Source organism: Sorghum bicolor, chromosome 2, assembly GCF_000003195.3.
Source record: "Sorghum bicolor cultivar BTx623 chromosome 2, Sorghum_bicolor_NCBIv3, whole genome shotgun sequence".
In the NCBI taxonomy this organism is placed as follows: Eukaryota; Viridiplantae; Streptophyta; class Magnoliopsida; order Poales; family Poaceae; genus Sorghum; species Sorghum bicolor.
This window is the reverse complement of record NC_012871.2, coordinates 5,251,063-5,272,382: the sequence shown is the minus strand read 5'-3', so window position 1 is coordinate 5,272,382 and position 21,320 is coordinate 5,251,063. Positions and strand designations below refer to the sequence as shown.

The window sequence follows — 21,320 nt, the reverse complement described above, 5'->3', positions numbered from 1 at the left end:
CCGCAGCTCCTTTATAAACAGACCACCTCCCCGGCCGCTCAAACATATCACCTGGCGGCGAGCTAGGGTTTCTGCTTTCCGTTTTCGCCGCCGCCGCCGCCGCTGCCGTCGACCGTCGCGCCGTCGGTTTTTTTTCTCTACATCGTGGTTGGTCATCGTTATTTTTTTTGCTTTCTTGTGTAGATAAGAATTTCTCTGTGGTTACCCCGTTGCGACATAGGAATTTTCCGGTCGCCCCTTGAGATACTAGGATTTTTTCTGTTCTTGTTTTTCTTCTCGTGATTGAGAGCTTGGTGGACTGTGATGAAAAACGCAATGAAAACACACCATCTTTCGGGGCTGATCGGCTCGTTACGAGCCATGCTGCCAACTCTGCAATTCTGATGTCCCCATGACAGCCAGCAGATCTTTCGCGTCTCTTTTTTTTCGTCTAGAGGATTTGTGCTTCTCCATGAGTTATGATTTTTTTTTTGTTTTGCAACGAGATTATACACTTATGCTGCATTGTAGAGGGTGGATTTGAGTATCTGATGATGGCCGGTGATGAAACTCTGCAATAAAATACACCATCTTTCGGGGCTGATTGGCTCTCTGAGCCATGCTGTCACACTGCAATTAATTCTGAGGCCAAACAGAGAAACCACTTTTGAGTCTGATACTCTGCATTTGTGATGATTTTTGGCAGGAAAACTTATAGTAATTATTTTTGTTAATATTGACAATTTTATAACAATCAGATCACACTAGGAATGGGAGCAGTTGCCGAAAAATTAATTGTGAGGCCAAACAGAGAAACAAGCAGTTTCCAAAACTGAAGCCATTCTTGCCGCCACCGCCAGTCAAATGTGTGAAGATGAATGATGCTCTCAGGTTTCAAACAACCAATCTGAAGACGAATGAAACTACCAATCTAAACACGGATGAAACTGCATCCCATTTGAAGATGAACGGAAAAAAACGAGTCTTAGCTGAAGATGAATGATGCTCTCAGGGTTCAATCAACCAATCTGAAGACGAATGAAACTAAACTGCATCCCATTTGAAGATGAACGGAAAAAAACGAGTCTTAGCTGGCAGCCTTAGTTGAACTAACAATTAGTTAGGTGATGCACAAATAACCGGCTATGTGAACAGTGCTCACTTGAGCAGTGTTGGAATTGTTCTTTGTCGCAACAAATCAGCATATATCTTCAGCGTCATATCAGCCGTAGAAATGATCAACCGAAAAGGGCTGCTTCTACTTTTGAAGACTGATGCTCTCCGCGCTTCTCGTGGATGAGGCCCAAATCCCCAATGAGAAGTGACATAGCCCACGACTACTCGGCCCACGGTCCACATCCTGCCAACACGCGGGCCCCGTTGTCCGACACGTGGATGAATTAGATTTTAATTTTAATAAAAAAAGTTTTAAACCGCGGCTGCTCAAAAATTTGAACCAGATTTTGTTAAATAACGAAACTATAAGAATCCGGCTTCCCCTCTCGTCGCGTCTTCCGCTTCCGCTCGCCGACCACCACCTCCACCTCGCCTCGCCTTGACGTCTCCTTCCTCTCTCTCGCCAAGCAAAGGTCACCGCCGCCGGGACCTTTATCACGCACGCCCGCTACTGGCGCGGGACCTCTCCCTTCCCTTCCCTCGCCTCCAACCTTCAAGCCTCCTCCCCGGCCACAGGAGAACCCGTTGCCGTTGCAGCCGTAAGGGGGGCGATCGCGCTTGGTGTTTGGCGCTCCGCTGTGAGCCTGACCAGGGGGCGGCTGCGGCGTCGCAGAGATGGGGTGTGCCCCGGCGATGTGGGCCGCGCTGTGGCTGCTTGCTGCTGCGGTGGCGGCAGGGGTTGCCGATCCCGGCGGCCTTGAGCGCGCGTAAGTGCAGAATTACTTGGCGATTCTGTAGCCCGTTGTTTACATGTCAGATTCCGTGTGCATTCAATTGGTCGTTGCTGCGATTGTGTGCATTGAATTGTTCGTCGTTGCAATTCATACTGTAGCGTCGGGTTGAGATTGACATTTCTCATTTGGATCAATCATTTCGTTGCCCAAAGCATACGATGCGATGTTTATGTATGTATGATAACTCCCTCTGTCCATGAAAAAAATCAATTTTAGAATCTGTGTCAGTCAAACTTTTATATAAAAGAGTAACAACATCTATAATATAAAACGCACATCTTATAAAAATATATTCTATGATAAATGTAATGCTACTAATTTGATTCCGTAACTCTTAGCATTTTTTCTAGAAATTTGGTCAAAGTTTAAAAATTTTGACTTAGGACAACTCTAGGAATTGATTGTTTCATGGACGGAGGGAGTATGTGTGAATGTTACAAAACATCTGGAGCTTGGACTGGACTCAGTTTTTCTTCTTAAAATAATTCTGGAATCCCTCACGGGCATAGTCATGAATTCCAATTTGTAATGTTGGCAAAATTGAAATGAAACCCAAGACGGTAAAGGGAGTAGGCACAAGCATAACCCTGAATTCCGGTTTGTAATTCTGGCACATGTGAAACGAGAGACAGTGAGGGGAGTGCATGGGGCTGAAACCGAGTGGGTATATTCATGTGAAACGTGGAGTAGGTACTAGCACTTTGAGGTAATCAGGACTGATCAGTACTTATATATATATGCTTTGTACGTGAATGGATGTCAATTTTATGGAATTGAGCACTTGTCCATCTTATCTTATCTTATCCACAGACAGTGGTCTAACCAAACGAAGCATTTTGCTGTTTGGATGGATGGTGAATCCATCTTCAGAATTCTTTATTAGCAGAGCGTGAGCGAATGGGAGTAAAACATGTCTGCAGTAGTCTTTTTCTGTTTATTTCTACATTTAAGTCAGATGACCAAAAAAAAATTGAGATGGAAACATAGGTCATTTAAACAAGTTATAGCCTGTAGAAAAGTTCATTTTAGTTGTCAAACTTTTGATCAGAGATAGTTACGCAGGTTTCCAATAGTGGAGCCAGACTATGGGCATACGAAACTTCGTCTCGCAAAAGAAGGTTTGGAAGCAATTCAAAGGATCAGAACTCCAATCGCTGCTGTCTCTGTATGTTCGAACTTTATTAGTCCAATGGCTTATATTGCTTCAAATGAATAATGGGTAGTTATTTTTCATAACAAACACAAACCTGCTGCCTTTTACATACCAAGTTCTGTGTCGTTTATTATAAAATCAGGTTATTGGTCCCTATCGGTCTGGAAAATCTTTTCTTCTCAACCAACTTCTCTCTCTATCATGTGACAAAGGTACGCTGAGCTTGTGCATGCTTCAGAAAAATCAAACACTTGGATTTTGAACTGGAGAGATGATAAATAAATAATTTTTTTGCACAGGTTTTGGAGTTGGACACATGCGGGATACCAAAACAAAAGGTAAGGTGGCATGACAATTATACCAATGTAGTGTACTCTTGTAATATCCTTATTGAAGGATATCGACAGACTGATCCACACTACACAGGTATATGGGTATGGGGTTCCCCTGTTGAGGTGGATATTGGTGGCTCCAAAGTGTCTGTCCTATACCTGGACACTGAAGGATTTGAGAGTGTTGGAAAATCAAATGTATATGATGATAGGTTTGTTGCCTACATATAAGATGTACATAATTCTGAATTATAGTATTTTGGTTTGGATGTGGCTACAAACATGTTGGACTTTCTGCTTGTGACAGGATATTTGCTCTGGCAACTGTTTTAAGTTCTGTTCTGATCTACAATCTTCCTGAAACAGTGAGTTCCTCTCTCATGATGCCTCAGGGCTTACAGCAGCACTCGTTCATTTGATAGTAATTAAATTTACTTACTTTGGGCGACAGATTCGTGAAGCTGATATATCTAGGCTTTCATTTGCTGTCGAAATTGCTGAAGAATTCTATGGAAGGTTTGCTTCCTGCTATTTCTGATTCGAGCTTTTGATTTAACAAGTGCATCATATTCTAACATATCTCCATTTTCCCTTCTGACTTGTGGTAATTAGAGTCAAGGTAAAACTTCATTAACCTACGTCTTAGAGTTATGAAATGGAAAAGTACATCAAAATCATGTTGTCGGCTCTGCAGGGGCAAGATGTTGCTTTTGAGCCAGCAAAACTTCTGTGGTTGATCCAGAGAGATTTCCTCCGTAAGTTGCTTTCCTGTAACACATATGGGCATTTTTGTTAGAATGCAGAAAAAATGGTAACCGGACACAGATCAGATCATCATAATTGTCATTATAAGGCATATTCCCTTGATCTCCTAGCATTGAAAATGTTGAATCTGCTCAAAAACTTTAGGGGTATGCTTGACCTTAACAGCTTTTTGGATACAGAAATAGTGCCAATTCTTCAAATAATCAGTCGTTACTGTTTCTTTTCTGTTCTACAATAGTATATGTATAAATTAGTCTTTTGAAGGAGTTGGTCTTAATATTTTGAATACTTTGTTACCTCATCTTTTTTATCATATTATTGTCATGGAGTTCATAAAGTTCATTTTGTTACAGTAACTGGTTGATGCTCTTGTTAGGTACCTACATTTTCGAAAGGTACTTAATTAATTAGTAATCAACATGTGTTGTAGACTTGTAGCAGCAGCAACAGTAGTATATACCCGTATGCCATAGTTTATCAAACTTCCTCTGATGTTGGTAACTTCCATGAACCAGAAGGAAAATCTGTTCAGCAGATGGTTGATGAAGCTCTGCTACGGGTACCTAACAACAACGGTTAGTTCAAGTCTTAAAGATATCTTACAAACTATTTTTAGTATGTGTTTAATTTTCTATGGAAGCATTTTCCTTTGCACTTTGCAGATCTGGATATTTTTTTATCAGCAATTTGAACTCAACTTACCCCCTCTTTTATATTGCTGCAGGAGACAAAAATATTGATGAGGTAATGTTTTTTTAGCCATATATATTATTAACTCGAAGATATGATATGCAATTCTGGTTGAAGAAAATAATGTTTGTGTTACATCAGCTCAACCAAATCAGAGACTCTTTGGCGGTTATGGGAGATAACAGTACAGCTTTTAGCTTACCACAGGTGAGACAACCTTAGATTTTTCATGCTCTGCAATGCAATTAGAAGAATTGATGGCTGTGAATTGTTGGATCTCAAATACGCCAGTTCAGTAAACATTATGCTATGAGCCTATGAGCATAAAATTTATGTAGTTTTACCAAAATTGGAAAACATGATTTTTTTTTGGGAGGAAACACATTCTTGTCTTTGTTCTTTCGTCAAGATACATATATGAGAACAATATTACAATTCTTCAATACTGTCCTATACTCCAATGCGATTATACACTATGGTTTCCTTTGGCATCATCAGTAGGTGAGATTGAACTTATTCTTTTCCAGCCTCATTTGCAAAGGACAAAGTTATGTGATATGGAGGACCAAGAACTTGATCCATTGTATGTAAAGAAGAGGGATCAATTGAAAGAAGTTGTTGCATCCATGATAAAACCAAAAATTGTGCAGGGTAGAATTCTGAATGGGACAGAGTTTGTATCCTTCCTAGGGCAGGTAATACCTCTTGGAGAGTTTGTTGCTGGTACTGAGTTTATTGATATATCATTGCAAAGTATTATCTAAAACTATCTCTCTTTGTTTAGATACTTGAGGCTTTGAATAAAGGTGAAATTCCATCAACCGGATCGCTTGTTGAAATTTTCAATAAGGCCATTCTTGAACGTTGCTTGAAGGTGTACAATGAAAGAATGGGCAGAGCAGGTCTACCAGTGTCAGTGGATAAACTTCAGCAGTTCCATGACCTGGCAAAAGATGAAGCTAAAAGGCTTTTCGACAAGCAGCATTTCGGTAAACATCATGCTGCTCAGTCCATCTTCAAGCTTGATGAAGAGATTAAAAAGGTTTTCCACACATTTTGTTCATTATTTTATTCAGTCCATAATAATAAAATCTTATCTTTTGCATTTTCTTTTAGTCATGAAGGTTTCCATTGCTTGCTACAGAGTTCTAAGTTTTATGTATATTTTTTCAGAGCCGATTAAGTATGAAAGTGTAGTGTTTCGTGTGTACCACTACATTTTGTTTTTTCATGGCTTTTAGAGAAAGAACCATTTTTATTTTAATATCGTGTGCCCTGCAGCCTATGCAATATGGATAATATCTTCAGCATACCTAACCTGGTATTCGTTTTAGGTCTACAGAAACTTCGGTCAAGCTAATGAGTATCAGTCATCAAAGCTGTGCGAAGCACGGTTCTCAGAGTGTGAAGATAAAATGGAACACCTTCAAGTCTTGAAGCTTCCATCCATGGCAAAATTTGATGCCGGATTTCTTCTCTGCAATCAAAGCTTTGAAATGGATTGCGTGGGGCCAGCCAAGGAAAGCTATCAACGCCGAATGTCAAAGGTTTCTCTCATTTCACTTACGAGTTCAGATAGCTTTCCATGAGGATGATGACTATAACTATAGCTTGGGTGTCCTCTAGGCTCTATGTTCGCCCAGTAACAAAAATATAAAATGACCTTTAGGCTGCATCCCCTTTCCTGACAATGTTAAACTGAATCTAGTTTTACCTCCTATGCATGCTCCCAGATGCTGGCAAGGTCCCGAGCTCTTTTCATCAAGGAGTACAACAACAAACTCTTCAACTGGCTGGTCATATTCTCCCTGGTCATGGTTGTCATTGGACGCTTCTTGATCAAGTTCTTCCTGCTTGAAATCGCTGCGTGGGTGATGTTTGCCTTCCTGGAGACATACACGAGGCTGTTTTGGTCATCAGAGTCCCTGTACTACAACCCCGTCTGGCACATGATCGTCTCTTCGTGGGAAACCATCGTCTACAGCCCTGTTCTTGATCTTGACAGGTCAGTAAGCTTCCTCCCTTCAACTCTAACGTTGGCCATGGCATCTCTACTGCTTGCTATGCTGTGATATTACTCTTATATGATGCTGATCTACTTGAACAGATGGGCATTCCCAATCGGTGCAGTTCTGTTTTTTCTGGCATTTTATTGGCGTTGCCTTGGTGGAAGGAGAGGAATTGCCCGGTCACTGCTACCTCTGTATAACGGGTCTTACAGAAGCTCCAGTCGTACAAGAACAGACTGATCCCTCAAACTACATGCACAAACACACCATTAGCATGCACACAATTGTACATAATCCATATGTTGGTGGCCATGATTATCCATGAACTTCTGCTGTAAATATGAAACCCAAATAGAGTGATTATCTATGCTCAAACCGCAAAGGTCTATCATGCTCATTTCCAACAACTGCATTCTTCACTTATGAGTCAAAACTCAGATGGTAGGAATTAGAGTTATCTATACCTACTATTTTTCTGCCTGCTCCTCTCCCATCGTGTATAGATCCTCCCTGCGCGAGCCTAGGCCCATGGCCCCGCCTGAACCGACGCCTCGGGTTGGTTGGTGGGCACCTGCCGCCGTAAGGCGCTCACGTCATGTGCCAGATCGCGCCACCGTGGGCGTAGGCGGAGGCCGACAAGGAGAGGCGGTCGTAGCTGCTCTTGCTGGTGAGCGGGGAGGAGTCGATCGCAACAGAGCGGGCAGGTGGTGCGCGGGCGAACGAGCCAGGCGTCGATGCAGGCGCGGTGGAAGAAGTGGTGGCACTGCAGCTCACGCACCTCCTCGCCGTCGCGGACCACGGAGAGGCAGAAGGCGCAGTCCGAGTCCGTCTCTACCGCCTGCTCCTCCTGGCCCTGCGCTTGCCTGCGGCGGTAGCTTAAAGATGAAGGCATCAATAGCAGTAGTCTGGGCCTGGAGTTGCAGACTCTGGTCTCTAGATCGGAGAAGAGTAGCAGGCGCTGGCTAACGCACGAACAAGCAGCAGTGGGTTCTGTTTTATTAATAATAGGTCACTCTGGTTGTCAAGCACTTCGATGATACGAGGATACTGAATCCTGGCTTGAAGAATTTATGCTTGTTTTCGAGAACAATTGGGAGGATGTAAATAAGATGCCTAATTCACTTTTATTAGCTTTCAACAAAAGATCATGGATTCCTGTTATGAAGATACTTTCCCGGTTCTGCATCATATCAACAGCTGATGCGATTCTCAACCACATCATATCAGCAGCTGAAGCGGAGTTCTTTGACATGTAAGTAAACATCTTAATCTGAAGTTTCTGATTTTTTCAGAGGTAGAATGTTCTTTGAAAGCTACATTGTGTTCATTATTACCTAGATAAAGTGCTGAGCTGCTTGCTGTTTCATATGGAACATGTACATTACCTCTTGTACGACTGAATTTGTTTTACTGGCTAGTAGTGCTGCAGGAGAAGGACTTGGAGCAGTTCAGGCAATGGGCAAGCAGCACAGCGGGCTACCCTGAAAACTTTGAGACTCTTGGAGTTAAAATTACCTCTGGTCTGAGCTAACACTTGCAAGTTTCCCTGCTGTATTTTAACACTGAAAGTTTTGGTTTCCATATGGTTGTTCTGCAGGATCTCTTGGTCCGGGTATCGCCAATGCAGATGGGTTGGCACTTGATGAGACAACTTTAATAAATTGGATTTTTATCAAGTGTACGCTTACACATGTCTAAACTGGTAGATACCACTGTAGAATCAACCTTTAATTATTTTGTTATGAAATTCATTGTATACTCTCTTTGGTGATTTGTTTTGTCAAGTTCTGTCTATAATATAATGTCTCGAGTCATACTTGTATTGGTGGTTTAACTGTAGCGTTAGCACTAGACAGTTGTAGATCTCGTCAAAATCTACAATATTTATGTAAAAAATATTTTTATTTAATTTATACAAAATATATTTTTAAGACATATTAATCATATCAATTCATATACTTTTTGTATGGAATTCAATGAAAATAATTTTTATACAAAACTTATAGAAATTTTTGACTTTTCACACTCGCGGTTTGACACCGTTAGAGTTAAATCTAACAGAAATGGTATGAAGGGGGTAATATGTAGTCATGCCCGCACCCGCTTATCTAACAGGTAGAGATTTTTGCCTATTATAAGACCCATGGGTGATGATATCATTCCATACCCGCGTTCTTATTGGGTAAAATGTATCCGTTACTCGGGTTTCAGGTGTGTATTGCCATCTTGAGCAGGGAGGCTCGCCGCCCGTGCAGCCACGAGGGACGCGGCCCACGCGGTTGCCAGAGCACTTGAGCTCCTCGTTCGCGACCGCGGGATTCCTAATTGTCACTTGTAGGGTGCCTCGATGGAGCCGCATGTGACCATCGCTACACGCGAGCTGGCATGGATCCGTGGGGTGCATGCGACCATGAGGGACGCGGCCACTCGATCGCCAGGACGCTTGAGTGCCATTGTAGGGCAGCTCGACGAAGCCTCCTGTGTGGCCACCAGGGATGCGGGCCACATGGCCGCCGAAGCACCCGGTCTCGCCGCTCCTGACCGCCGAGAAGCCCGAATGCCACTCCGGTCCCACGTGCCTCGAAGCCGACGGTGACCACCAGTGCCGGTGCTCCTCTCTCTGGCGACTGGTGCGAGAAACACGAAGGAAAAAGAAAATAAAAGAGCTAAGATTTTGGGGAGCCTAAGCCAAGCCTTATCAGGCCAGTGGACCTACGTGACCCAGTGTGGGTGTATGGCCCAGGCCCTGGTAACCATGCTTAAGACCTTTGCTGCCGTTCTACAGGCCGAAAGGCCATAAAGATCTATTTTCAAGATTCATATTAAAATAAGCAAACAAAGTCTCAATTTAATTTATTTTCAGTGCTTATAATTTCCTATTATAGTTAAAGATTTGTTTAAACATTGTTAAAGTAAGTAATATTGTCCGGTATATAAATTAACTCATCTCCAAATTTTAAGAGAAAACAATAAATTATATGTCTCATGCTCCCGTTGCAACGCACGGGCATTTTTACTAGTATGAAATACAGAAAATGAAAAAAGAAAAACTTCCTTTTATTCTTCACCATTTCAACAACACAGTTGGAAGTCAAGCGGACCATATGACCTGGCTCCCAAAAAGAAATACATCAAATTGATTCTCACTTTTCAGTATCTCACGGCTCAAAACATCAGGCATGGCAACAATCCTCCTGTGGATTTTATTGTAACACAGGAGTAAAAGGTTGTTAAAGACCAGGGCTGTTCCACTTCCATACCAACAACCAGAGTAACATGTCGAAGTTATGCAAGTTCTTACGAGATGGATCCATCATCTTTTTCCCTGGACACAGATGCCTAGAGAAATCACCATCCATTCAACTCTGCTGCCTCTTCCGAGCAATCTCCCGTGCCCTTTCACGCAGTTCTTCTGGTGGTGGAGGGCGTGGGCCTTCAGGCGGATAAACCACATAAGGACGCTGCAGAGGGGTACACAGGCAGTTTAATCTTGATGTAAATCTATCTAGTCCAGGGTATATCAACACATACAGGTAATGAATTCATCTTTTGCAAGTTTGTGATCCAATGGATCGATCAATTGTGAGAAATTTACATTGATGAACAAAAAGAAACATCTGAGCATCTGTCAACGAACCATACCACAACCATCTCACTTAGCAATAGAACAAACTGCCATATGCATGCTACGTCCATAAGAATGTTCACTAGGAATCCATCAATCCAAACAAAAATACCTATAAGAATATAGATAAAATTTTCACTATGAATAAGAAAAGCATCCAAACTTCAAGGACCAGGATACAAGCAGGTGTTTGGCACCTTAGTGACAGAACCATGATTCTGTTTCTTCTAATAGGATTTGTGGAGCCAGGCATCAGCTGCATACCATTGTACCAAAGCCAAATTTTTCTTTCTAATGCAAATGATATGCACTTCTCCTCAACATTCTAATAGATAAAAACGAATGATACTAAGAATGTTGCATTTAAGGCCATGTTTGGATACCATGGGCTAATTGTTAGCTAGCTATTTTTCAGTTCTAATTAGCTCCAATGCATCCAAACAGAAGGGCTAATAGGTGGGCTAACTTTTTAAGCTAAATCTTCGACTAGTTGTTAGGCAAACACAGATAATTTCGACTAACTTTCTAGCCCCAATTAGTAGCTAGCCATGTGTATCAAACAGGCCCTAAATCCGATTGAATTTGCTTAAATAAACTAGTACAGCTGAGTAGCAGACTAAACGTGGAAAATGGTGTCGCACCACTGAACCACAGATCCCCAATCGGTCTCAAGCCCTAGACCCTAGTCACACAAGCAGCAGCAGCTAATTCGCCTGGCAGGGAGCGAGAGGGGGGAGGGAATGAGAAGTATAGAAGGAACGCACGAGGCCCATGAGCTTCTTGAGGGTCTTGGAGTCGGTGGCGACGAGGTAGGTAAGCGCGACGGGCACGGAGACGTAGACGCCGAACTTGGCGATCTCCAGGATCCCCTTGGACGTCCCCAGAGACGACATGGCAGTCCGGCGACGGCCCGGTGACCGCAGCCCCACTCCCTTCCTTACTTACTCCGCTTGATTCCCTCCTCACCACGCCACCGTTGGTTCCTCCCCCTCCCTGTCTCTCTTTCCTTGGGCGGCGGCGGCGGCGGCGACGGCGAGGCGGAGCACGGGACGCGCGGCCGCGACGGCGAGGAGGAAGGGTCGCGGGGGGATGGAGCGACTGGAGAGGAGGAGAAAGAGTAAGGGGCGCCGGCGGAGAGCAGCCGAGCGGCGGCGGCGGAGGTTGTCCTGGCCGCGATGGAGATGACGAGGGGACCTGAGTGCGTTTGCGGGGAGTCGACCATGCCAAAGAAAATCCGGTTATTTCGGGCAAAAAAAAAAAGGTCCTGGTCATGACCATTTTAGGGCCTGTTTGGATTAGATGATTTTCAAAGGAATTCCATTCCTTTGTTTTGCTGACATCATACACCGTTTGGAATGGAGGAAAGCAGCCAACCATTCCAGAGGAAAGGAATTGCTTGCTTCACAAAACATGGGAAAAATAACATCCACTCCGAACCGTAGTTTTGCGGAAGCCCGAGGCGATTGAGGAGAAAAGATGCATTCTATCAGCTGCAGCTCATGGCCAATTGATTTCCCTTCGCTCTGGATGACAGATGAGAGAACGATGCAGTTGAACGATGTCACATGAAGCTTCTCAGACCAGTTGTTTGGTGGGTCAAATGTGTTAGTAGCATACACATGCAATTTTGTTTTAAGTCTATACACTCATGAGACCCACATTGATCTAGTTTTCCTATGTTTAGAATTCCTCCGTTCCAAACACATTTTTGGCAAGTTTTCCTTTGTTTTTCATTCCTCTGTTTTGCTACTACACATCTATCATATTCCTATATTTTTTTCCTTTCCTCTGTTTTATATTCCCATGTTCCAAACAGGCCCTTAGCGGATAAGTCGAACCTAATTTTTCATACATTTTATAGTGTATAAAATAGATAAAACTAGTGTTCGCCTTGGACTCAAGTCAAAATAATTTTTTCTAGGCAGCAGGATCTGTGCCAAGGCCTTGCAGTAAGGCCTTGTTTAGTTCATCCCAAAACTAAAACAGTTTTGAAGATTCCTCGTTACATCGAATCTTGCGGCATGCATGAAGCACTAAATATAGATGAAAACAAAGACTAATTTAGCAGTTTGCCTGTAAAATCGCGAGACGAATCTTTTAATCCTAATTAGTCCATGATTGAATAATATTTGCCACAAACAAACGAAAATGCTACAGTATCAAAATCTAAAAACTTTTCGCAACTAAACAAGGCCTAAGATCCGTGGGCGCTGGGCAGGCCAAAACTTATCAGCCTCGAGCCAGGCTCAATTTGCTTAAATCTAACAAAGAAAATTAATATTTTACCATTATAACATATGACGTTTCTTGACATAGTACTCTTACCGTTGCCGTTATATTTTTTGCAATACAGACAGAAACTCAATACAAAATTATCACTTTTGTTCACGTGACGCACTGGCACCTCACCCTTGCGTGGATCCGAGTCAGCAGCCCCTGTGAAATGACCGCCCTGCCCAACGTCTTTCTATATATACTCCCTCGCATGGCCAGGCCAGTCGCCTCTCCTGTCCTCTTCTTTCTCTACTCCACATGGCCTAGGTCTTACCCGTCTGCTGCTATCGCAATGGAGAAAAAGGTATGTGGCTACATTCAAGCCTTTTCTGGGGTTTGCATCGCAATATGTTGTTGGATGAGGACTAATGTTAGGGTTCTTCAATTTGATTCGGGTTTTTGTCCCTCGTTGCTTCATAGGCAGCTGATGTAGTAGTTGGTGAAGCAATGTATTCGAGTGGTTGCCCTATCTGGTAAGTTGAGTATCTTTTTTTTAGAATTATACGATACAACACACACGCCCACAACATGCATGCACCTCAATCTATAAAATACAAGTATGCTAACCCTATCCCTCTGAGCACCTCCGAAGGGCTGAGCCGACAGATCTCGAGATTCACGAAGACACGACAGGCGCTTCGCTGTCGACGGAGACATCGCCTACCACTGAAAGCATAACGTTGATAAATCCTAGAATAAATCTAGGAAAATGCGAGCACCTGTGCCAAGTCAGTGACTTGAACCCGGGTGGACAGGTTCTACCACAAGGAATCCAACCAACTGATCCATGGTCAGTTCGCTGGTAAGTTGAATCTCTAACTGCACACAGAATGGTAGTTCTTGGTTTAGGAAACGTGTCGTGTAGGATATGGTCTAGCTCCTTGATTCTGTTTTCTTGATTCATTCTGTCAAAATTGATCCTGGCAATGCGTTTAGATTAGTTGTTAAGTGTGCTATAGTCTAGTAGAAATGGCCAAGCAAGAGCATGACCTGTGGTTGGATGGGAATCGGCAGTATAGTCTAGAATTTTCATGATGAAATGGTTGCAAAGATCATCTAGGGGCCACTATAAAAACAATGTAAAGTATGGGTGGTTGACACTAAGTGGTTCTGAATTAAAAGTTAGAAGAGATGAACATTTTTATCAGTTGATAAATGATAGATGAGATGAGCCATGGCTCTGCAGGAGGGGGGGAGGGTTGTGGGACGGTGATGAGCGGGCGAGACCTAGGTTCATTGAGGAGAGAGAAAAGGGGATGAGAGTCCATACAAAAGTGCCACTTTTGCTTGTGACACATGAGCACCTCACGTCAGCATGGATCTCGAGATTCACGAAGACACGACAAAAGTGCTATCTCATTATAATGGTAAGAAGTTAATTTCCCCCATTTGCAGTTCGGATGAGGACCTGAGGAAGGAGAAATCAAAAAAAGAAAGAAAATAAAAAATTAAAATAGCAAAGGTACGGAGTATTATGGACATTTTTTGTCTACGTAATAAGATGTGTGATCCAAATAACCCTAGCTTCTTATTTATTAGCTATATTTTTTTATCTAATTTGATTGGTATAAAATCTGCAGCAAGTCTGCTTGCAGGTAGGCCTTCCAAAGTGCTGGGATCAAAACAAAACACTCATGGTTGTCAAATTATTCGAAATGTCAAGGGAGACAACCAGCCTTATTCAGCGACAGCTGCAAATGTTCCCAGCGATTCCACGACACCAATAAAGAAGAAACCACAAGTCCGCCTGCAGTGCAAGCACAGGCGATAACTACAACACGAGACTACGAAACTTGCAATGCCTAATACATATGCATGTTTATGGTCTCGTTTGGACCCAACAGCTCAGATTCCTGGAGAGTTGATCCGGAGGAGGTCGGCATCATGGCTCCCATTGTCTCCTGGATAAGCTGCATTGATGGTTGGCTCCCTGCCGCGCAGTGCGTAGCGATTTGGTTCATCTCTGTGGCATTCAGAGCTCCATTGATGGTTGGCTCTTCAGCTTGCAGTTGCAATGGCAATGGGTCTGGCATGGGCATGAAGCTGTTGTCAGCCAAAGCATCGCCTGCTGGGGTGGTAGTGAAATAGTTGACGATGTTGTCTTGGATATGCACTGGAACATCAGAGCTGCTGGGAAGCTCTGGAATGGGTATGGAGGTCAGTGAGGTCATCTCTATGATCCGCTTTAGGGAGTCCTCTCCCATCTTCACCTGCAACCAGATTTTATAACCATGTTAACTACACAGACATAGCTTTATTACTCGTAGTGTAGTACAAGCAATGGGAAATTGATAATTAAATGTTGGCACGATGCAAGGATATGTGCAATAAATTTGATGCATTGAAGCATAAAAAAACACAGTTACCATACCATACCTTAGCTCTTAGGGTCTCCATGTCTGCTTTCAGTACCCTGTTGTCAACAGTAGCATCATTGTACTTCTGGTTCAAAGCAGCAAGCCGCCTCAATAGACAAGAATTCTCAGCTTTTAGTTTGTCTACCTGTAATTGATCAAGCACCATTTTACACTCATTAATTACGCACAAACTCTTGATTCCTTTTTCAGTAGACAGGCAAATGAAAACTATATAACAGTGTAATTTGCGATACCACACCTGGTCCTCCAGATCCTTCAAGTGAGCGGCTTTTCTATATCTTGAGCGTCTGGCTGATTCTCTATTAGATTCCTTTCTGAAATTAAGTAACAAATAAGTTCAGATGTCTCACATGGGAAGGCGGTTATCTTTTGTTGATATTGAAAGGATGCAAAGTAAAACCATATGTTGCAAATTAATGTTACCTTTTCCTCACTCTTTCCTCAGTAGGCATCTTAAATCCCAGAATCTCTACTTCACCATCCATATCCTCATCTGATGGTGAAGGATCCCTTGAGGAAGAGCTAGTAGTAAGCCTCACATGAAGATCTGCATTTTGAGCATGATTATTGATTAGATCTTCACCGTTGAGCTTGGTCTGCACCAGATTCTTGCTACTGCTAAATCAGGCAAAGTGGAAGGAGAAAAGTACGCCTTACACATAATAATTAACTTTGCCTTTTCACATATTATTCAGTCATATATTCCTGAAAACAATGTAACAGGGCACATAGTAGATAGTACCTCCTCCATTTTCATTGTTTGAGCCTTCAGAGTTCACACCACTAGTAGAGGCCTGTGGATGGGTATTCCAAAATTTGAAGTTAAAACATTAGAAAAACATTCAACAAGATTGCTGAGTGGGGACGTCCAGAAAGCAAGGTAGAATGGAACATACATATGCACATGCAAAGTCAACTAATTTCATTATAATAATTTGTGTAGTTACCAATAATATAATTAGCAAATGAAATGGTGCGATCATATCTTAAATACCTTATGTGACTTTATAGAATATTTATATAGATATTGCAAATGTAGGCATCGAATTGGAGTTGCCACATCCTAATTTGATCATATCTGACCTTTCTCATAAATAAAAATAGTACTGTTTCCCTAATTTAGTTACGCAACCATTAAGTTTGTAAAGAGCTCGTTTGTAAATAGTCCTTAATCTAGTTTTTAAAAAACTAGTAAGAATGGATTGTTAGTTTGTATAGCCACACATGCCATAGCTCAACTCAACATCACAAATCTCGTGGCACTAGCTCCATATAAAACAAGAACAGTGACCTGTGATGTGGCATTATTGTTTCAGTTTGTATTGACAAACATGGCAATAGCTCATCATAGGTCATGTTTAGATCAGTTTCAGATTCTTAAAAAACAGTTTGTCTTTAGTTTCTACAATCTAGATTCTGAGCAAAAACTGGGGTGTTTGGATCTCCTAGTTTTTAAAAATCTGACTTCATTTATTGCTCTATTGGTTACAAGAAACTGGCAAAAGCTGGGTATCAATATCTTCCTGGTTTTTAAGAATCTGGCAAAAAGTGACAGCAAAAACTATAGCCTGTTTGGATCCCACCTAGTTTCTAAAAGCCAGATTCTTAAAAACTATCAAAAACTGGAGAGATCCAAATAGGGCCATAGATCTCAACAAATTGTAACACCAAATCTCTAGATCATGAATTACCTATCCACATCACTTTTAAAAGGTGTTTGGATGCACTAGATGTGATATATATAAACTTAGTATTACTTCCACAAAAAGCACTAACCGATCGATTTCAATTACTGCACGCCCAGCTAAGGACACTACAAAACCTACAACCCATAGAGTACAGTTCAAGAAACATTAGAGAAAGACAGGGAAGAGCAGTACCCTCCACATTTTGAAGGCCATCAGGTCCTCCTCCAGCTTCCTCTTCAGTATGGCATTGTACTCCATGGGATCACCTACGGCACTCACCGCCTCAGGCGCCATCGCTCCCTGGTCCACCTCTACCACCGGGTCAACATTTAGGGCTGGGCAACTAGAGTTTGCCACTGGTGTTGTGTCAGTTAGAAGCTCCTCTTCCAGTAACCTCTCAAAGGTCCACTCCGTGGTGTTCTGAATCTGATCCATCATGTTGCTACCCTCCCCATTACCACCATGAGTAACAACACCATCTATGACGACACTGCTGGTGCCGATCACCAGAGGCTGCTGCTCTGGTGGTGGTGGTGATGGCAGGTCCCAAAAGGGTCCGAGGATCTCCTCCATTGAGAAGACAGGCTCCATGTCCAACAAGTAACTATCAATGATTTCAAGGGAAGATCAAGGAAGAAAACAAGCACTAGGTCAAGGTGGCTTTGGAGAGGATGGAGAAGCAGTTCAAGGGAAGGACCCCATAGATATGGGTTGGCATATTTCTATGCACCCATGATTGAGTTATGTTGCTTGGGTGAGTTGGGGCTTGAAGGGTGTTCTTCCCCCCTATTTATCTAGTGTTGGGCTGTGTCTGCAGAAATTTCTGGAGAGGCAAAAGTAGTGCACTGCCCTTGCACTCAATGTGAACCAAGTAGCCTGCTGTGTTCAATGTGACCATGGCAAATAGGACAAGTAATTTTGTTTGGAAGGGAATGGAAAAGGCTAACAGAAAACAAAGTTAGGTGCGCTACAAGGTTATTATGGGTTTTATCGTGACGCTATGTATATATTTTGCTTCATTTTTAACTCTTCAATAACACGTGTGTTAGTGACAATCCAAACGTGTGCAGTGGATCAAACTGCTGGCCATGTCCGTGTGTTCTAACTTTATATCCTTGGATTGGATAACATGTTGTACTTTGTGCTGGATACCACGCCTTACCAAACATGTATTGCACTTTCTGTTCTACCTAGATCATATCTTTGAGGTTCATGTGGAGGATCTACAAGAAACACAAAAAAAAGTACACAATCTTCACTTTTATTGTGATAATGAAAATGCGTACAAGTAATCTGTCCAGCAAATGGAAGGAAAGCTAAAGAGAAATCTCAACTACATGCTATATACGATGATATGGGATATGGTATAGTTTAGATTTAAGTTTTTGTTTTTTCATGTGACTTGCTACATTTTAGAGCAAATGGATAAACGATGCTTATCCATTTATAACATTTCTTATCACAGATTAGCCAACAAGCTGCACTTGTACGTTACAGCTAGCTTTCTTATTATCAATGAAATGTGCACAGGAAAACATAAACTTACACAATATGCACTATGCTACCTTAATTACCAACATGTATATATTTTCAGGAATAGTTCTTTCCGAGCACGTGCACTCGCGTCATGTGGCACGCACACCTTCTCAGACGTCTGATGCTCTCCGGGTTTGGGGTTTGGGTCGTCCGATGCACGGGTGAAGAAGAAGGGTGGAACTCACCTGCTGCCGCCGCCGCCGTGCTGCATCACGACGACGCAATCCGGTGCCTTCTCTCTCCCTCTCTTCATCCCTGGACAGACGCCTGGAGAAACCACCATCAATTCAACTCTGCTGCCTCTTCCGAGCAATCTCCCATGCCCTTTCACACAGTTCTTCTGGTGGTGGAGGGCGTGGGCCGACCTTCAGGCAGATAAACCACATAAGGACGCTGCAAAGGGGTACACAGGCAGTTTAATCTTGATGTAAATCAGGGTATATCAACACAAGGAGGTAATGAATTCATCTTTTTCAAGTTTGTGACCCAATGGATCAATCAATTGTCAGAAATGTTCATCGATGAACATAAAGAAACGTCTGATCATCTGTCAACAAACCATACCACAACCGTGTTACTTAGCATTAACAGTAGAACAAACTGCCATATGCATGCTAGGTCAATAAGAATGTTCATTAGGAATCCAAACAAGAATATATATAAGAATATAGATTAAATTTTCACTACGAAGAAGAAAAGCACCCAAACCTCAAGGACTGGAATACAAGCAGGCGTTTGGCATCTTAGTGACAGAACCATGACTCCGTTTCTGGTAATATGATTTGTGCAGTCAGGCATTCAGCAACCAAAGCTTAACTTTTCTTCCTAATGCAAATGATACGCACTTCTCCTCAACATTCTATTCTAACAGAAAAAAAAAACGAAGGATAATAAGAATGTTGCATCTAAACCCAATCGAATTTTGCCTAAATGAACTAGCACCGCTGAGTGGCAGACTGAAATGGTGTCGCACCATACCATCCAAGTCCAAATCAGCTGAAACCCTAGCAGCCAAAATATGTGGCGCAGGCAGGTAGCACTGAACCACAGAACCCCAATCGGTCTTAAACCCTATTGACACAATCAGCAGCTAAATTCGCCTGACAGGGAGCGAGAGGGGGGAGGGAATGAGAAGTGAAGGAACGCACGAGGCCCATGAGCTTCTTGAGGTCCTTGGATCCGGTGGCGACGAGATAGGTGAGCGCGACGGGCACGGAGCCGTAGACGCCGAACTTGGCGTTCTCCAGGATCCCCTTGGACGTCCCCAGAGACGACATGGCAGTCCGCCGGCGGCCCGGTGACCGCAGCCCCACTCCCTTCCTTACTTCCTCCGCTTGATTCCCTCCTCACCACGCCACCGTTGGTTTCCCCTCCCTGTCTCTCTTTTCTTGGCGGCGGCGGCGACGGCGAGGCGGAGCACGGGCCGCACGGTCGTGACGGCGAGGAGGAAGGGGAGCGGGGGGACGGCGCGACTGGAGAGGAGGAGGAAGAGGAAGGGGCGCCGGCGGAGAGCAACCGAGCGGCGGCGGCGAAGTTTTTTCTCTTGAAACCGACGGGGAGATTTACATTTTTACCATTATTACCAATAGCAATCGTAGAATGCAAATTTAGTAGAGAAGAGAAGTTTAGCATCAGATTTACCATTTTTTTACACGTGGAACTAGGGATGAAAATGGTACGGATATTTTCCGACCGTATTCGAGACCGAATTCGTTTAGAGAGGTTGAGATCTGTACGTATCGAGTCTGAATGTTTAATATCCGATATCGTATCCGTATCCGAATACTTAAATCATATCTTTATGATGTCGACATCCAATCGTATTTTATCCAATATTGTTGACATTATCCATATTCGAATCCGAATCCGACCAAAAATATGAAAACAAATATGATATCAGTGATATCCGTTCGTATTCGATCCGTTTTCATCCCTGCGTGGAACACCGGACACCACCGCAGCCTGATATGTTGGCACTCAGGCCTTGTTTAGCTCACCGAAAAACCAAAAAAAAAATTAAGATTTCGCGTCATATCGAATCTTGTAGCATATATATAAAGCATTAAATATAGATAAAAACAAAAATTAATTGCACAATTTGTCTGTAAATTACGAGACGGATCTTTTAAGCTTAGTTACTCTATGATTGGACAATGTTAATCAAGTAAAAACGAAAGTGCTACAGTGTCAAAAACAAAAAACTTTTTAGATCTAAACAAATCCTCCATCAAGCACAGGTGGTTAAATGTCCTTGTTGTGTCTACCCTGCTCCTCTCTTCTCTTCTCCGATAGTTAGGTCCCACAGCTTCTCTCACTGCTAAGTGGATCTTACTCGTTAGCTTTATCTTCTTCCTCCGACACGCACCTCCAGCTTCGTCCCTCATGCTACCGAGCGCCCGAGGATGACGAGTAAGGCACCATGTGCGGGGGGCAAGCTCAGCTTAAGTGCAGGTGAGCTTGGCCCTGACGACAATGTGGGGTGCCCTAGCCACAGGCGGTGGAGCTCGGTCCTAGCAGCACGGGTGTAGCCATGATTGAGCACAGCCCTAGAGGCACCGGTGGCCCTGGTCGTAGACAACCTCACTCACACTACCCTTGTTGTCACTACCTTCCTCGCTCAGCGTCGAAGCGCACAGACAGCCACAAAGCTCCCTACTGCCGACGTTTCTCCTGATGTCGTCCATCCGCTGCTTGGATGCAGCTGCGACCATGGCTAGTGAGCGCCCATAGTTGTTCACCCTAGCTTCTAGGCACAATCGTAGCAGGTGCCCTGGCCACGGGTGAGCTCGGCCTCGGCTGGCTCCGGTCTCTAGGCTCTAAGGCCACCAACTCATCTGTTGCCTCCACACAGAGGTGCTAGAGAAAGAAGATGAAGCTGACGAGTGGGCCTCACCTAGCCATGAGAGGAGTTGTGGGACTCAGCTATTGGAGAAGGAAGAGAGGAGCAGGGTAGGGGTAGCAAGGATATTTTGCCGCCTGTG

The 21,320-nt window shown here is 43.3% G+C and overlaps 4 protein-coding genes and 1 pseudogene across 6 annotated transcripts; 2 read left to right on the top strand and 3 right to left on the bottom strand.

Moving 5' to 3' along the window:
- On the top strand, window positions 32-7,257 carry LOC8060749 (guanylate-binding protein 1). Its single transcript, XM_002461505.2, has 17 exons — window positions 32-1,862; window positions 2,952-3,054; window positions 3,185-3,254; window positions 3,342-3,380; window positions 3,469-3,586; window positions 3,682-3,739; window positions 3,826-3,890; window positions 3,987-3,993; window positions 4,069-4,129; window positions 4,655-4,714; window positions 4,864-4,883; window positions 4,971-5,036; window positions 5,357-5,524; window positions 5,614-5,871; window positions 6,164-6,376; window positions 6,563-6,834; window positions 6,937-7,257. Exons 1-17 carry the CDS (start codon window positions 1,771-1,773, stop codon window positions 7,076-7,078), a joined length of 1,812 nt encoding a protein of 603 aa, XP_002461550.2. The 5' UTR covers window positions 32-1,770; the 3' UTR covers window positions 7,079-7,257.
- LOC8060748 lies at window positions 9,875-11,721 on the bottom strand. 2 transcript variants are annotated; one of them, XR_002449931.1, is made up of 3 exons: window positions 11,228-11,721; window positions 10,140-10,299; window positions 9,875-10,032 (listed from the first exon to the last, which is right to left on the bottom strand). XR_002449931.1 is itself a non-coding variant. In XM_002459390.2 (2 exons), exons 1-2 carry the CDS (start codon window positions 11,354-11,356, stop codon window positions 10,198-10,200), a joined length of 231 nt encoding a protein of 76 aa, XP_002459435.1. In that variant the 5' UTR covers window positions 11,357-11,720; the 3' UTR covers window positions 9,875-10,197. The 2 variants fall into 2 exon arrangements, 1 of the variants encoding a protein (XP_002459435.1); XM_002459390.2 differs by having other exon boundaries at window positions 9,875-10,299; window positions 11,228-11,720.
- On the top strand, window positions 12,964-14,986 carry LOC110432953. Of its 2 annotated transcripts, XR_002450293.1 has the most exons (5): window positions 12,964-13,041; window positions 13,158-13,210; window positions 13,330-13,539; window positions 14,133-14,199; window positions 14,318-14,986. XR_002450293.1 is itself a non-coding variant. In XM_021454261.1 (4 exons), the coding sequence occupies exons 1-4, from the start codon at window positions 13,030-13,032 to the stop codon at window positions 14,179-14,181; spliced, it is 324 nt and encodes a 107-aa protein (XP_021309936.1). In that variant the 5' UTR covers window positions 12,971-13,029; the 3' UTR covers window positions 14,182-14,213. The 2 variants fall into 2 exon arrangements, 1 of the variants encoding a protein (XP_021309936.1); XM_021454261.1 differs by lacking the exon at window positions 14,318-14,986 and having other exon boundaries at window positions 12,971-13,041; window positions 14,133-14,213.
- LOC8060747 (regulatory protein opaque-2) lies at window positions 14,358-18,518 on the bottom strand. The gene is made up of 6 exons (XM_021454260.1): window positions 16,996-18,518; window positions 15,858-15,909; window positions 15,539-15,662; window positions 15,354-15,429; window positions 15,114-15,239; window positions 14,358-14,947 (listed from the first exon to the last, which is right to left on the bottom strand). The coding sequence occupies exons 1-6, from the start codon at window positions 17,392-17,394 to the stop codon at window positions 14,540-14,542; spliced, it is 1,185 nt and encodes a 394-aa protein (XP_021309935.1). The 5' UTR covers window positions 17,395-18,518; the 3' UTR covers window positions 14,358-14,539.
- On the bottom strand, window positions 17,891-19,986 carry LOC8060746 (annotated as a pseudogene).